The 14,531-nt window shown below is 43.5% G+C and overlaps 1 protein-coding gene across 1 annotated transcript in view; it reads left to right on the forward strand.

Moving 5' to 3' along the window:
- Window positions 1–339: 339 nt before the first annotated feature.
- LOC139419621 (A disintegrin and metalloproteinase with thrombospondin motifs 2-like) overlaps window positions 340–14,531 on the forward strand; it is a 51,111-nt gene continuing 36,919 nt past the window's right edge. Inside the window, exons 1-2 of the mRNA XM_071169600.1 lie at window positions 340–447; window positions 1,743–2,167. Of these exons, the coding sequence (XP_071025701.1) occupies window positions 363–447; window positions 1,743–2,167 (510 nt within the window). The 5' untranslated portion in view covers window positions 340–362. The remainder of the gene's footprint in view (window positions 448–1,742; window positions 2,168–14,531) is intronic.

The following is a 14,531-nucleotide window of genomic DNA, read 5'->3' on the forward strand; positions in this document are numbered from 1 at the left end:
CACTGTTCCCTGTAAGTGATAATGTTACATGATATAATAGCAATTGAGAGAGTAGATGATATTCAGCTGTCACGGTGTGAACACTGTCAAAGACCAAGTTGGCTTAATTTCCAAACATTACTTTATTACGTGTGTGAGAGAGAGAGAGAGAGAGAGAGAGGGGGAGAGAGGGAGAGAGATAGGGAGAGAGAGAGAGAGAGGGAGAGAGAGAGGGAGAGAGAAAGAGAGAGAGAGAGAGAGAGAGAGAGAGAGAGAGAGAGAGAGAGAGAGAGAGAGAGAGGGGGAGAGGGACTGGTAGATCGCATTATCTAGAATCTCAAAGTCCGCCTCTCTGATGTGCGGTCTTTTTCTTCATACCTGCAATGGATGTTACGCCTGGATTTGCATTCTTTATTATTTTACAGCATTTAATTCACGCGAATGGACTTTATATCTCCAATGGCATAGGTATGTGTGACTGATTGTTTTATACGTTTTATACAATTGTGTAAAGCTTAGGCTATAACCTAGGTAGGCTACCACCCTTGCGAAAATGATCTGATCACGATTCGATATTGGAGCATGTCAAATTCACACAGGTTATGTCGTAGCCTATACAAGTTCAATAACCTTTTACATAAACAGAAATATCGTTGAGTACCCATGGTAGTTTTTTTTGCAGTGTCTCAGTACGTTTCCCATTGTTTTGCACAAGACCAACTTTTTCCACATTTCTTTTTCATTCAAACACAGTTTACGTGCGCTCAATTTCAGCATCTGAAGAACATTCCAATGGTACATAGATCAAGCACTATTGATTCAAATTCGTTATATATATAGTCGTATGAATTAGCAAATTTATTGTTTAAGTTTTAATAGCAGTTATAGCTTTAGTTAACCTAACAACGACCGTCTGTCTCCAAATAAGCCATTGCATTTGACTAGTAAAATAAATGGTTGGAATGAAATTCAACTTTACGCTTCAATTTGATTTGATATTTGTAATTACCTGATTTCATGAATATCGACCTCAGTTATTCTTCCTAGTCGACAGCTTTAATCATCACCCGGTCTTGACATGTGCTTGTATGCGTGCTGGGTCACAGCTTCCAACCAAAACTGTCGCAACTCGCAAGTAGACAATAGATGCAGTCATGCATATAAATTGATGTGTTTGCTCTGAACTTGGACGAGTCGAGCTTGCTCATCTGCGCGCGAACGGGCGTGAACACAGGAGCACACCGACGTTTTTGTTGTTGTTGTTGATAGGCCTATTAGTCAATGCTCATTATTGCCTGTGGTTTATTGATAAGGTAGGAAATATACCAAAGTCAGTTGTGGTTGTAAAATGTGTCAGCGATAGAGTCACATTTTATGATATAATGTGTTTATAAAGTTAGACCCAGCATAAATTTTGACCTATGTTATAGCAGTGGATGCTGGTGGGAGGAGCTATAGGAGGATAGGCTCATCTTAATGGCTGGAATGGAACTTATGGAACGGTATCAAACACATCAAACATATTGAAACCACATGTTTGACACTATTCCACTTCAGCCATTACAACGAGCCTGTCCTCCTATAGCTTCTCTCACCAGCCTCCACTGTTGATACCATAGACACACACACATGCATGTGCCTGCGCATGTGTGTGTATGGGGGGGGGGGGGGGGGGGGGGCTCTGTTTGTGTGCATCTGTGCTCCTGTGCATGATTATGTGTGTATTGATCAATGTGTGATTCTGTCTCTCCCTGTGTATACAGAGTCTCTGCAGCATGTCCTGAGGGAGTATGGCGTTGTTAAGCCTGTGAACACTGATTCAGTGGGCCGGTTCCTCTCAGGCGCTGTCTCTGCACCTCAACTGGACAGCCAGCACCAGCAGGCCCACAGACGCTGGAAAAGAGAGGCTGTAGCTGCCTCAGACCCCAGCCATGGAGACCTGGATGAGGGAGAGGGTACAGCCAGGCACAGGGAGACACTCTTCTACAATGTCACTGTGTTCGGCCAGGAGCTCCACCTGCGCCTGCACCTCAACTCCAGGCTGGTGGTCCCCGGAGCTAAGGTGGAGTGGCACGAGGAGGGCAGCGAGACCACCTATGAGCCTCTACGGGACAGCGACTGCTTTTATGTAGGAGAGGTCACCAACGTCAGGGACACATCCGTCGCTATCAGCAACTGTGATGGCCTGGTAAGTGCTGCACTGTTGATAAATGTATCCCTCATGTATATGTGGTACACTGATATTGCACCTGTAGAACGTTATTAGGTACAGGTGATAGACAAAGGAGCAATCCCATAGCATTAAAGGTGGCTAGACTTATGTCATCCAAAAAGACAGGAGAGGTTGGAGAGTTGAACCTCTGGCACATTGTTGTGGTTGTGTATCTCTGCACAGAAGGACTGAAGTTTTTTTTTATATGTAGGCAGATGTTATTCATAATTGTCTGCATGAAATATAGGACTGTAAAAAACAAAAGCAGCACACGTAATCTCATTTGAAACTTCTCTTTCCTTGCTTGGCATTGCTGGTTGGCCTCCAGCAGGCAGGGTGGCAGTATTCAGTATGCAGGTCTCTGTGCTGAGGGAGGGAGCGAGGCCCGGTGGAGCTGTAAGTCCCTGGAGGCTTACGCTTCATATCCCAGACAGCTACTTTATCCACTCCTCTTTCCCTCCCACCCAGCTGGAATAAAACCACATCTCTTAATGATGACATGAAATAGCTTAGCCAATTCCCCCACCCCATTTTAAAGATACACAGAGCACTCATTGCAGAATATTACTCTCTCGAGGTGGGTTTCAGACAAGTCTGAATTTAGAATTAGCAATAAAGTAAACCATTTGTTAAAAACACACCACTGTGTTTTTCTCTCTTTTACCCCCCATGTCATCTGGACAAATCACACTTGCAGTGTTATGATCAGAACTGTCCAATAAACAAGTCCAGATTATAGTGTCAGAAAACAACTGTCAAGAGAAAGACCAGTATTCAAACATGGACAGTCTCATTGGTGAGTTTCTGTCTGTGACTGTGAGTGACTTTTATTACTCTTTCCTCGCTGTGAGGAGTGTTACATTTCTCTGCTTGGAGCACATAGCACCAGAGCATGTCCATACAGAGTACTGTCTGTGTTGTGACAGACTAGTGTAGGTCCTCTATTTAATCCCTCGGTCCACAAACAGTCTCTCGAAAAGTATTCAGACCCCTTGACTTTTACCGCATTTTGTTATATGTTACAGCCTTATTATAAAATTGATTAAATCGTTTTTTCCCTCATCACAGCACAATACCCCATAATGACAAAGCAAAAACAGTTTTTTAGAAACACAACACATTACACGTGGTCTGCAGTTGTGAGGCTGGTTAGATGTACTGCCAAATTCTCTAAAACGACGTTGGAGGTGGCTTATGGTAGAGAAATGAACATTCAATTCTCTGGCAACAGCTCTGGTGGACATTTCTGCAGAGCATGCCAATTGGACACTCCTTCAAAACTTGAGACATCTGTAGCACTGTGTTGTGTGACAAAACTGTCCATTTTACAGTGGCCTTTTACTGTCCCCAGCACAAGGTGCACCTGTGTAATGATCATGCTGTTTAATCAACTTCTTGATATGCCACACCTGGATTATCTCGGCGAAGAAGAAATGCTCTCTAACAGGGATGTAAACACATTTGTGCACAACATTTGAGAGAAATATGCTTTTTGTACATATGGAACATTTCAGGGATTTATTATTGAAACATGGGACTAACACTTTACATGTTGCATTGATATTTTTGTTCAGTGTAGGTTACTCTACTGCATAAGAATTACAATTTACAAGTGGATTCAGCTATGAACATTACAGAACTAAGATGTAATTCTAAATTACATAGACAAGTTGAACAATATAGACCACCTACTGTGGTGCAACAGTAGCATCGTTATCTGCTTGATCTCTTGCAGTGCAAACACTTGCCTGGAAAAGTTGATCCTCAGCAACTATAGGGTTGAATAAATTTGCCATCAAAAAGTTGGAATAGTAAACTCCACGTCCTAAATGAAAACACCAGCTAGCAACTCCAGCAAAGTTTGCAAGTGCATGAAGGTTTGTTTGGCTATAGTTTAATCACCCACTGGTAGGCTATGCAGATTTGCAAGCAATGCGTGTGTGGATCTATCTGTTTGTGAGCCAGCTAAATTAGCTTACCAGTAGACCGAGCGGGCTTGGTCATGCTGAGAAGTCTGAAATATGGTCCAACTAGCAAGTGTTGCACTAGGAAAATATTCTCAATCCCTTGCTGAATGAAAATCGTCCACAATTCCAGTTTTCATTCAGAAGCTCAAGCTAGCAACATCAAAGCAATTTTGTAACGACAAACCCACCAGTGTTTTCAAATCTGTCCCCCGGCCTATCGCCAGCTGTCGCACAGTCAGGCAGACGTACAGACGGACTGACAGCCAGGAGCCAATATTATTAACTGTTACCACATTTATTTGTCAGCTAAATGACATGTTTATTTCTGTATCACTCAACTCTCATTTATGTGTCTCGTTTGTATTGAGAGGATATAGCTAGGTATATATCGTTGATGTGTTGCTGTTTTATTTATGTTTTTTTGTGTGTTTTTTTTCCACCTTGATTTAACCAGGTAGGCCAGTTGAGAACAAGTTCTCATTTATAACTGCGACCTGGCCAAGATGAAGCAAAGCAGTGCGACAAAAACAACAACACAGAGTTACACATAAACAAAAGTACAGTCAGTAACACAATAGAAAGATGTATGTACAATGTGTGCAAATGTAGAAGAGTAGGGAGATAAGGCAATAAATAGGCCAATACAGGCGAAATAATTACACTTTTGCATTAACACTGGAGTGACAGATGTGCAGATGATGATGTACAAGTAGAGATACTGGGGTGCAAAAGAGCAAGAGGATAAATAACAATATGGGAATGAGGTAGTTGGGTGTTCTATTTACAGATTGGCTGTGTACATGTACAGCTGCTCTCACAGCTGAAGTTAGAGAGGGAGATAAAGGACTCCAACTTCAGTGATTTTTGCAATTCGTTCCAGTCATTGGCAGAGAACTGGAAGGAAAGGCGGCCAAAGGAAGTGTTGGCTTTGGGAATGACCAGTGAAATTTTCCTGCTGAAGTGCGTGCTACTGGTGGGAGTTGCTATGGTGACCAGTGAGCTGAGATAAGGCGGGGCTTTACCTAGCCAAGACTTATAGATGACCTGGAGCCGGTGGGTTTGGCGACAAATATGTAGTGAGGGCCAGCCAACGAGAGTATACAGGTCGCAGTGGTGGGTAGTATATGGGGCTTTGGTGACAAAACGCATGGCACTGTGATAGACTGCATCCAATTTGCTGAGTAGAGTGTTGGAGGCTATTTTGTAAATGACATCGCCAAAGTCAAGGATTGGTAGGATAGTCAGTTTTACAAGGGTATGTTTGGCAGCATGACTGAAGGATGCTTTGTTGCGAAATAGGAAGCCAATTCTAGATTTAACTTTGGATTGGAGATGTTTAATGTGAGTCTGGAAGGAGAGTTTACAGTCTAACCAGACACCTAGTGTATTTGTAGTTGTCCACATATTCTAAGTCAGAACCGTCCAGAGTAGTGATGCTAGTCAGGTGGGCGATTGCAGGCAGCAATCGATTGAAGAGCATGCATTTGGTTTTACTAGCATTTAAAAGTAGTTGGAGGCCAAGGAAGGAGTGTTGTATGGCATTGAAGCTCATCTGGAGGTTTGTTAACACAGTGTCCAAAGAAGGGCCAGATGTATACAGAATGGTGTTATCTGCATAGAGGTGGATCAGAGAATCACCAGCAGCAAGAGCGACATCATTGATATATACAGAGAAAAGAGTAGGCCCGAGAATTGAACCCTGTGGCACCCCCATAGAGACTGCCAGAGGTCTGGACAACAGGCCGTCCAATTTGACACACTGAACTCTGTCTAAGAAGAAGTTGGTGAACCAGGCGAGGCAGTCATTTGAGAAACGAAGGCTGTTTAGTCTGCCGATAAGAATGCGGTGATTGACAGAGTCGATAGCCTTGGCCAGGTCAATGAAGACGGCTGCACAATACTGTCTTTTTATGATAGCGGTTATGATATCGTTTAGGACCTTGAGTGTGGTTGAGGTGAACCCATGACCAGCTCGGAAGACAGATTGCATAGTGGAGAAGGTACAGTAGGATTCAAAATGGTTGATGATCTGTTTGTTAACTTGGCTTTCGAAGATTTTAGAAAGGCGGGGCAGGATGGATATAGGTCTATAAACAGTTTGGGTCAAGAGTGTCTCCCCCATTAAAGAGGGGGATGACCGCGGCAGCTTTCCAATATTTGGGGACCTCAGATGATACAAAAGAGAGGTTTAACAGGCTAGTAATAGAGGTTGCAACACTTTTGGCAGATCATTTTAGAAAGAGAGGGTCCAGATTGTCTAGCTCAGCTGATTTGCAGGGATCCAGATTTTCCAGCTCTTTCAGAACATTGGCTATCTGGATTTAGGTGAAGGAGAAATGGGGAGGCTTGGGCAAGTTGCTGTGAGGGGTGCTGAGCTGTTGGCCGGGGTAGGGGTAGTCAGGTGGAAAGCATGGCCAGCCGTAGAAAAATGCTTTTTGAAATGATTGATTATCGTAGATTTATCTGTGGTGACAGTGTTTTCTAGCCTCAGTGCAGTGGGAAGCTGGGAGGATGTGCTCTTATTTTCCATGGACTTTACAGTGTCCCAAAACATTTTTGAATTAGTGCTACAGGATGCAAATGTATGTTTGAGAAAGCTAGCCTTAGCTTTCCTGACTGACTGAGTATATTGGTTCCTGACTTCCCTGAAAAGTTGCATATCGCGGGGACTATTCGATGCTATTGCAGAACGCCACAGGATGTTTTTGTGCTGGTCAAGGGCAGGCAAGTATGGGGTGAACCAAGGGCTATGTCTGTTCTTAGTTCTAATTTTTTTTGAATGGGGCATGCTTATTTAAGATGGTGAGGAAAGCACTTTTAAAGAGCAACCAGGCATCCTCTATTGACGGGATGAGGCCAATATCCTTCCAGGATACCCGGGCCAGGTCGATTAGAAAGGCCTGCTCGCTGAAGTGTTTTAGGGAGCGTTTGACAGTTATGAGGGGTGGTCGTTTGACCGCGGACCCATTATGCACGCAGCCAATGAGGCAGTGATTGCTGAGATCCTGGTTGAAGACAGCAGAGGTGTATTTAGAGGGCAAGATGGTCAGGATGATATCTAAGAGGGTCGCCATGGTTACGGATTTAGGGTTGTACCTGGTAGGTTCCTTGATAATTTGTGTGAGATTGAGGGCATCTAGCTTAGATTGTAGGACGGCCGGGGTGTTAAGCATGTCCCAGTTTAGGTTACCTAACAATACGAACTCTGATGATAGATGGGGGGCAATCAGGGATGGGGGGCAATCCTGGATGGGGGGCAATCCTGGATGGGGGGCAATCCTGGATGGATCAGTAGTCCTGGATGGATCAGTAGTCCTGGATGGATCAGAGGGACAGATAGAAGGTGCATAAGAGAAATGATCAATAGGCCTATGCATCATATTTTCCTGGAGAAATCTTACCTGCAGCTTGTAAACAATAATTCATAAAACCTTCATGTCTATCCCTTTGAAGTGATCCAAATGGCAAATTCATCTTTCACATACACTTCAAGATATAATAACCCAGAAAAAAAGTGACATTTCATTTGGGACTTACTGAGTCGGGTTTTAAGGCCCCAGGTCTTCTCATCATCAGCTCTATGGTCTCCACACATCACTCTGCATGGCATGGTATTGCAGGCCAGGCATGAGTATCATCATTAGCAGACTGCACCATGCCAGAGCAGAGCAGGCCGCTACCCCTGCTAAGTGAGAACTGAGTAGGAGGTGCACTACAAGTGTCCGCTTCAGACATCCAGCAGAGGCACAAGCTGTTGCCATTGCCGCAGTATCTATAGGAAACTGAAATTGGAGAAAGTGACATCCACCAAATGATTATTGGGGGGGATGCCTGAGAAAATCTGTTGTGGCCTATGCTACAGACAGTTGTCATGGAAACCGTCCTCTTATGCAATTTGTCCCAAGGGGTCAGTGTAGTGTGTGTGTGTGTGTGTGTGTGTGTGTGTGTGTGTGTGTGTGTGTGTGTGTGTGTGTGTGTGTGTGTGTGTGTGTGTGTGTGTGTGTGTGTGTGTGTGTGTGCGTGCGTACGTGCGTACGTGATATCTATCTGTTTTGCAATTTTGCGTGTTGATGGTTTCTTGGTTGAAAATCCTCCGTCATTTTCATTATATAAACTGAGTATACAAAACATTTAGAACACCCGCTCCATTACATAGACTGACCAGATAAATACATGTGAAACTATGATCTCTTAATGATGTCACTTGTTAAATCCACTTCAATCTGTGTAGATGAAGGGTAGGAGACAGGTTAAAGAATAATTTTTAATACTTGAGACAAGTGAGACATGGATTGTGTATGTGTGCCATTCAAAGGGTGAATGGGTAAGGAATCATCCTTATCATCCTTACCCAAAGGCATTTAAGTGCCTTTGAACGGGGTATGGTAGTAGGTGCCAGATGCACCGGTTTGTGTCAAGAACTGCAATGCTGCTGGGTTTTTCATGTGTGTATCAAGAATGGTCCACCACCCAAAGGACATCCAGCCAACTTGACACAACTGTGGGAAGCATTGGAGTCAACATGGACCAGCAACCATGTGTAACACTTTCGAATTGAGGCTGTTCTGAGGACAAAAGTAGGGGTGCAACTCAAGGTGTTCATAATGTTTGGTATACTCAGCGTATGCCAGTTGTGTATAACCTCCAACATCCAGTTGTTGGGGACTTGGCAGAGGATGCAGCCATCTGTTGCCCCCCTCTCTGGGTTGGGCCAATAGGAGACACTCTCTTTTGTGGAGCTGAGTGGGCAGTGGAGAGGGGTTAAGGAGGAACACACTTGTCAGCTAGGGCCATTCCAGAATCCCCTGGATCTGGTCTCTATGGAGTATCTGTGGCCTTTGTTGATTCCATTAACATTCCACAAACCACACTTACCATTGCTACAAGCTGGAGGAAACAGCATTGAATGATAGAAGTGAGGAGCCCACTGCACAGGCACATTTCCTTTCCTCTCACCAGAGTTTAGATCTCGTTCTATATAAGTGTGGATGAAAACCTCAGTTTTAATTGTAGGACGAAAGAAAGCATTCTTCTTCCTCCACCACTAAGCGCTAATGTGGCCTGCCTGTCTGTCTACCACACTGTCTGTCTATCACGTTGTCTCGCACTGTCTGTCTGTCTAGTGTCCGCCTTCCCTCTCTCCATCTCTCATCCGTCTGGCTGAGTGCCCAGTCCAGCAGGCTGTGTGCTACATTACCGTTTCAAAGTGACATATTGGCGCTCTTGTCAGGATTTACAGTTGAGATAACAAGCCCAGCTTGAGCGTAAAGAGGATCTTTGAACCGGAAGACACAATGCCTCTGCTGTGGAGAACAGGTCTATACACGTGAATACAGCTGACCTCCTTAGAGATGTCTTGCCATGTTTTGTTTTTGTTTGATTCTGTGTCAGCTTTCTTTCAGGGCCATGATACTTGGTCCAATTATGCAGATGAAAAACATGGAGTGTCTTGAAGAAATCCATGACTGACACCTTAGCATTTAGAGTTGTCTATGTATGTCATGGTGTAAAGGAGCATGACCTGGATACGTACAGTAGATTTTTCTGAGGGAAAACATTTCAAAAGGAAAGCGTGTCAGGGCACACACAGACAAAGTGTTGAGTGTGACTCTATCCAAATGCAATGTTAAAGTGACGGGCGGGAATGAAAAAGAGGAGTTGGGTCTTGATAGTTCCCTCCGGTCCCGTCTGTAGTTACAGTGTGCATTGTGATCTCAGCCACCTGGCTTGGCCAGTCCCTGCAGGAGTTGCGGTCTCCAAATGGAAAACCGCAGTGTGGAGTGGATGTTAGTCAAGAGAGTTCAGAGTGGAGGCAATACATGTGAGATTTGACCCGATGATTCAGGACAGTTTAATGTGTGTGCATGCGTCAGTGGCGTACAGCAGTTTTGCGGTTCCCCCGGCATCTGAGCTTTTCTTATTATTCAACACATTTTTCCATGGGGCAAAGAGAAAATGTTTTAACGTTAATTTCCTGCAATTCAACACATTATAATGGTTGAGGAAAATGTCCAGTTTTATAACTATTATTCTACATCTTTTGCAATGAGGCAGAGATAACTTGGCCCTGTTTGGGGCCCCCAGATGCCAGAAGCTTCTGGGCCCCCAGAAGTCCCCGTCTTAGGTCAGTTAGGATCACCACTTTATTTTAAGAATGTGAAATGTCAGAATAATATTAGAGAGAATAATATATTTCAGCATTTATTTCTTTTATCACATTCCCAGTGGGTCAGAAGTTTACATGCACTCAATTTGTATTTGATAGCATTGCCTTTAAAATGTTTACCTTGGGTCAAACGTTTCGGGTAGTCTCCCACAAGCTTGAATTTTGTCCCATTCCTCCCTACAGACCTGGTGTAACTTAGTGAGGTTTGTAGGCCTCCTTGCTCGAGCACACTTTTTCAGTTCTGCCCACAAATTTTCTATAGGATTGAGGTCAGGGCGTTGTGATGGCCACTCCAATACCAATACCATTTTGCCACAACTTCAAAGGTATGCTTGGGGTCATTCTCCATTTGGAGGACCCATTTGCAATCAAGCGTTAACTTCCTGACTGATGTCTTGAGATGTTGTTCAATATATCCATATAATTTTCACTCCTCATGAAGCCATCTATTTTGTGAAGTGCACCAGTCCCTCCTGCAGCAAAGAACCCCCACAACATGATGCTGCCACCTCCGTGTTTCACGGATGAGATGGTGTTCTTCGGCTTGCAAGCCTCCTCCTTTTTCCTCCAAACATAACAATGGTCATTATGACCAAACAGTTATATTTTTGTTTCATCAGACCAGAGTACATTTCTCCAAAAGGTACGACCTTTGTCCCCATGTGCAGTTGCAAACCGTAGTCTGCCTTTTTTAATGGCTGTTTTGGAGCAGTGACTTCTTCCTTGCTGAGTGGCCTTTCAGGTTATGTTGATGCAGGACTCGTTTTACTGTGGATATAGATACTTTTGTACCTGTTTCCTCCAGCATCTTCACAAGGTCCTTTGCTGTTGTTCTGGGATTGATTTACACTTTTCACACCCAAGTACATTCATCTCTAGGAGACAGAACTCATCTCTTTCCTGAGCGGTATAACGGCTGCGTGGTCCCATGGTGTTTATTCTTGCATACGATTGTTTGTGCAGATGAACGTGGTACCTTCAGGCATTTGGAAATTGCTCCCAAGGATGAACCAGACTTGTGGAGGTCTACAAATAGTTTTTTAAGGTATTGGCTGATTTCTTCTGAATGAACCATGATGTCAAGCAAAGAAGCAGTGAGTTTGAAGGTAGGCCTTGAAATACATCCACAGCTACACCTCCAATTGACTCAAATGATGTCAATTAGCCTATCAGAAATTTCTAAAGCCATGACATTATTTTATGGAGTTTTCCAAGCTGTTTAAAGGCACAGTCAACTTAATGCAAGTAAACCTCTGACCCACTGGAATTGTGATACAGTGAATTCTAAATGAAATAATCTGTCTGTAAACAATTGTTGGAAAAATTACTTGTGTCATGCACAAAGTAGATATCCTAACCGACTTGCCAAAACTATAGTTTGTTAACAAAAAATTTGTGGAGTGGTTGAAAAACTAGTTTTAATGACTCCAACCTAAGTGTATGTAAACTTCTGACTTCGACTGTACAGCTGTACAACATCACAGGAGGTTGGTGACACCTTAAATACGGAGGACAGGTTTGTGGTAATGGCTGGAGCGTAATAAGTGGAATGATATCAAATACACCACAGACATGGTGTCCATGTGTTTGACGCTGTTCTCCACTGTTATATATGATGGGATGTATAGACATTATGGATAGACATTATGGACAGTATATGGATAGAATATGTAGTATATCTGAAGAATACGTAGGATAGAATAGTATATGTATAGCAGTAGTTGAATGGGCTATGACTTGACTAGAATACAGTATATGCATATGAAGTGGGTAAAACAGTATGTAAACGTTATTAAAATGACCAGTGTTCCAGTGACCAGTGTTCCATGTCTATGTACATAGGCAGCAGCATCTAAGGTGCAGGGTTGAGTAACCAGGTGGTAGCCGGCTAGTGACAGTTCAGGGCAGGGTACTTGGCGGAGGCCAGCTAGTGATGACTATTTAACAGTCTGATGGTCTTGAGAATGAAGCTGTTTTTCTGTCTCTGATACATCATCCAAAGTGTAATTAATAACTTTACCATGCTCTAAGGGAAATTCAGTGTTAGCTTCTTTTTTTTTTACCCATCTTCCAATAGTTGCCCTTCTTTGCGAGGCAATGGAAAACCTCCCAGGTCTTTGTGGTTGAATCTGTGTTTGAAATTCACTTCTCGACTGAGGGACCTTACAGATAATTGTATGTGTGAGGTACACAGATGAGGCAGTCGTTCAAAAAAGGTGTACTTTTTCCATATTTTGTTACGTTACAGCCTTATTCTAAAAAAAAAATGTTTTTAAATCCCCCTATCAATCTACACACAATACCCCATAATAAGTGAAAACAGGTGTTTTATTATTTTTGCAAATGTATTCAAAATTGAAACAGAAATACCTTATTTACATACGTATTCAGACCCTTTGCTATGAGACTCAAAATTGAGCTCGGGTGCATCCTGTTTCCATTGGTCATCCTTGAGATGTTTCTACAACTTGATTGGAGTCCAGCTGTGGTAAATTCAATTGATTGGACATGATTTGGAAAGGCACACACCTGTCTATATAAGATCCCACAGTTGACAGTGCATGTCAGAGCAAAAACCAAGCCATGAGGTCGAAGGAATTGACCGCAGAGCTCTGAGACAGGATTGTGTCGAGGCACAGATCTGAGGAAGTGTACCAAAACATTACTGCAGCATTTAAGGTCCCCAAGAATGCAGAGGCGTCCACCATTTTAAATGGGAGATGATTTGAACCACCACGACTTTTCCTAGAGCTGGCCGCCCTGCCAAACTGAGCAATTGTGGGGGAGAGGGGCCTTGGTCAGGGAGGTGACCAAAAACATGATGGTCACTCTGACAGAGCTCCAGAGTTCCTCTGTGAAGATGGCAGAACCTTCCAGAAGGACAACCATCTCTGCAGCACTCCACCAATCAGGCTGATGGAAGCCACTCCTCAGTAAAAGGCACATGACATCCCGCTTGGAGTTTGCCTAAAGCCACCTAAAGGACTCTCAGACAATGAGAAACAAGATTATTTGGTCTGATGAAACCAAGATTGAACTCTTTAGCCTGAATGCCAAGCGTCACATCTTGAGGAAACCAGGCACTATTCCAACGGTGAAGAGTGGTGGTGACAGAATGCTGTGGGGCTGTTTTTCAGTGGCAGAGACTGGGAGACTAGTCAGGTTCAAGGGAAATATGAACGGAGCAAAGTACAGAGAGATCCTTAATGAAAACCTGCTCCGGAGCGTTCAGGACCTCAGACTGTGGTGAAGGTTTACCTTCCAACAGGACAACGACCATAAGCACTCAGCCAAGACATTCTCTCAATGTCCTTGAGTGGCCCAGCCAGAGCCCAGACTTGAACCCAATCGAACATTTCTGGAGAGCCCTGAAAATAGCTGTGCTGCGACTCTCCCCTTTAACCCGACAGAGCTTGAATGGATCTGCAGAAAAGAATGGGAGAAACTCCCCGAATATAGGTGTGCCAAGCTTGTAGCATCATACCTAAGAAGACTTGAGGCTGTAATCGCTGCCAACGGTGCTTCAACAAAGTACTGAGTAAAACTACTGAATACTTTTTTAAATGTAATATTTCAGTTTTTAATTGTTGTTGTTTTATAAGTTGTTGTTTTATAAATTTGCAAACATTTCTAAAAAACTGTTTTTGGTTTGTCATTATAGGGTATTGTATGTAGATTGATGAGGGAAAATAACAATTTAATACATTTTGGAATAAGGCTGTAACGTAACAAAATGTGGAAAAAGTCAAGGGGTTTGAATACTTTTCGAAAGCACTTTATATGACCTCTGGAGTCATATACAGTATGTTACTATACAGCCACTGCATTCCAATTGAGGCACTTATCAGTGACCAAATCTGCCATTTTCAAGACATATACGGGATGACAGGGATGTGAGTGCAAAGGGCTACAGGGCTGTAGTTATTACAAGGGCTCGTCCATTCATATCAATTGGATAATAGTACTATTGTCAACCCTATAAAACCTTCCATTACCTCTTAGAGATGTGCTTAGCTGCAGTATACAGTATCTGTAATTGCACACAAAGCTGTCCATTTTGAGAGCTAAGGTAGTGCTCAGGTGCTTCCACCCCTGTTCAGACAGACAGACAGGCTGGCTGGCTGGCTGGCTGGCTGGCTGGCTGGCTGGCTCTGAATGGCAAGGCAGCAGGCAAAGTCAGCCTGAGTGAGAGCTCTGCTCTGCCTGC

Source organism: Oncorhynchus clarkii, chromosome 10, assembly GCF_045791955.1.
Source record: "Oncorhynchus clarkii lewisi isolate Uvic-CL-2024 chromosome 10, UVic_Ocla_1.0, whole genome shotgun sequence".
Classification (NCBI taxonomy): domain Eukaryota; kingdom Metazoa; phylum Chordata; class Actinopteri; order Salmoniformes; family Salmonidae; genus Oncorhynchus; species Oncorhynchus clarkii.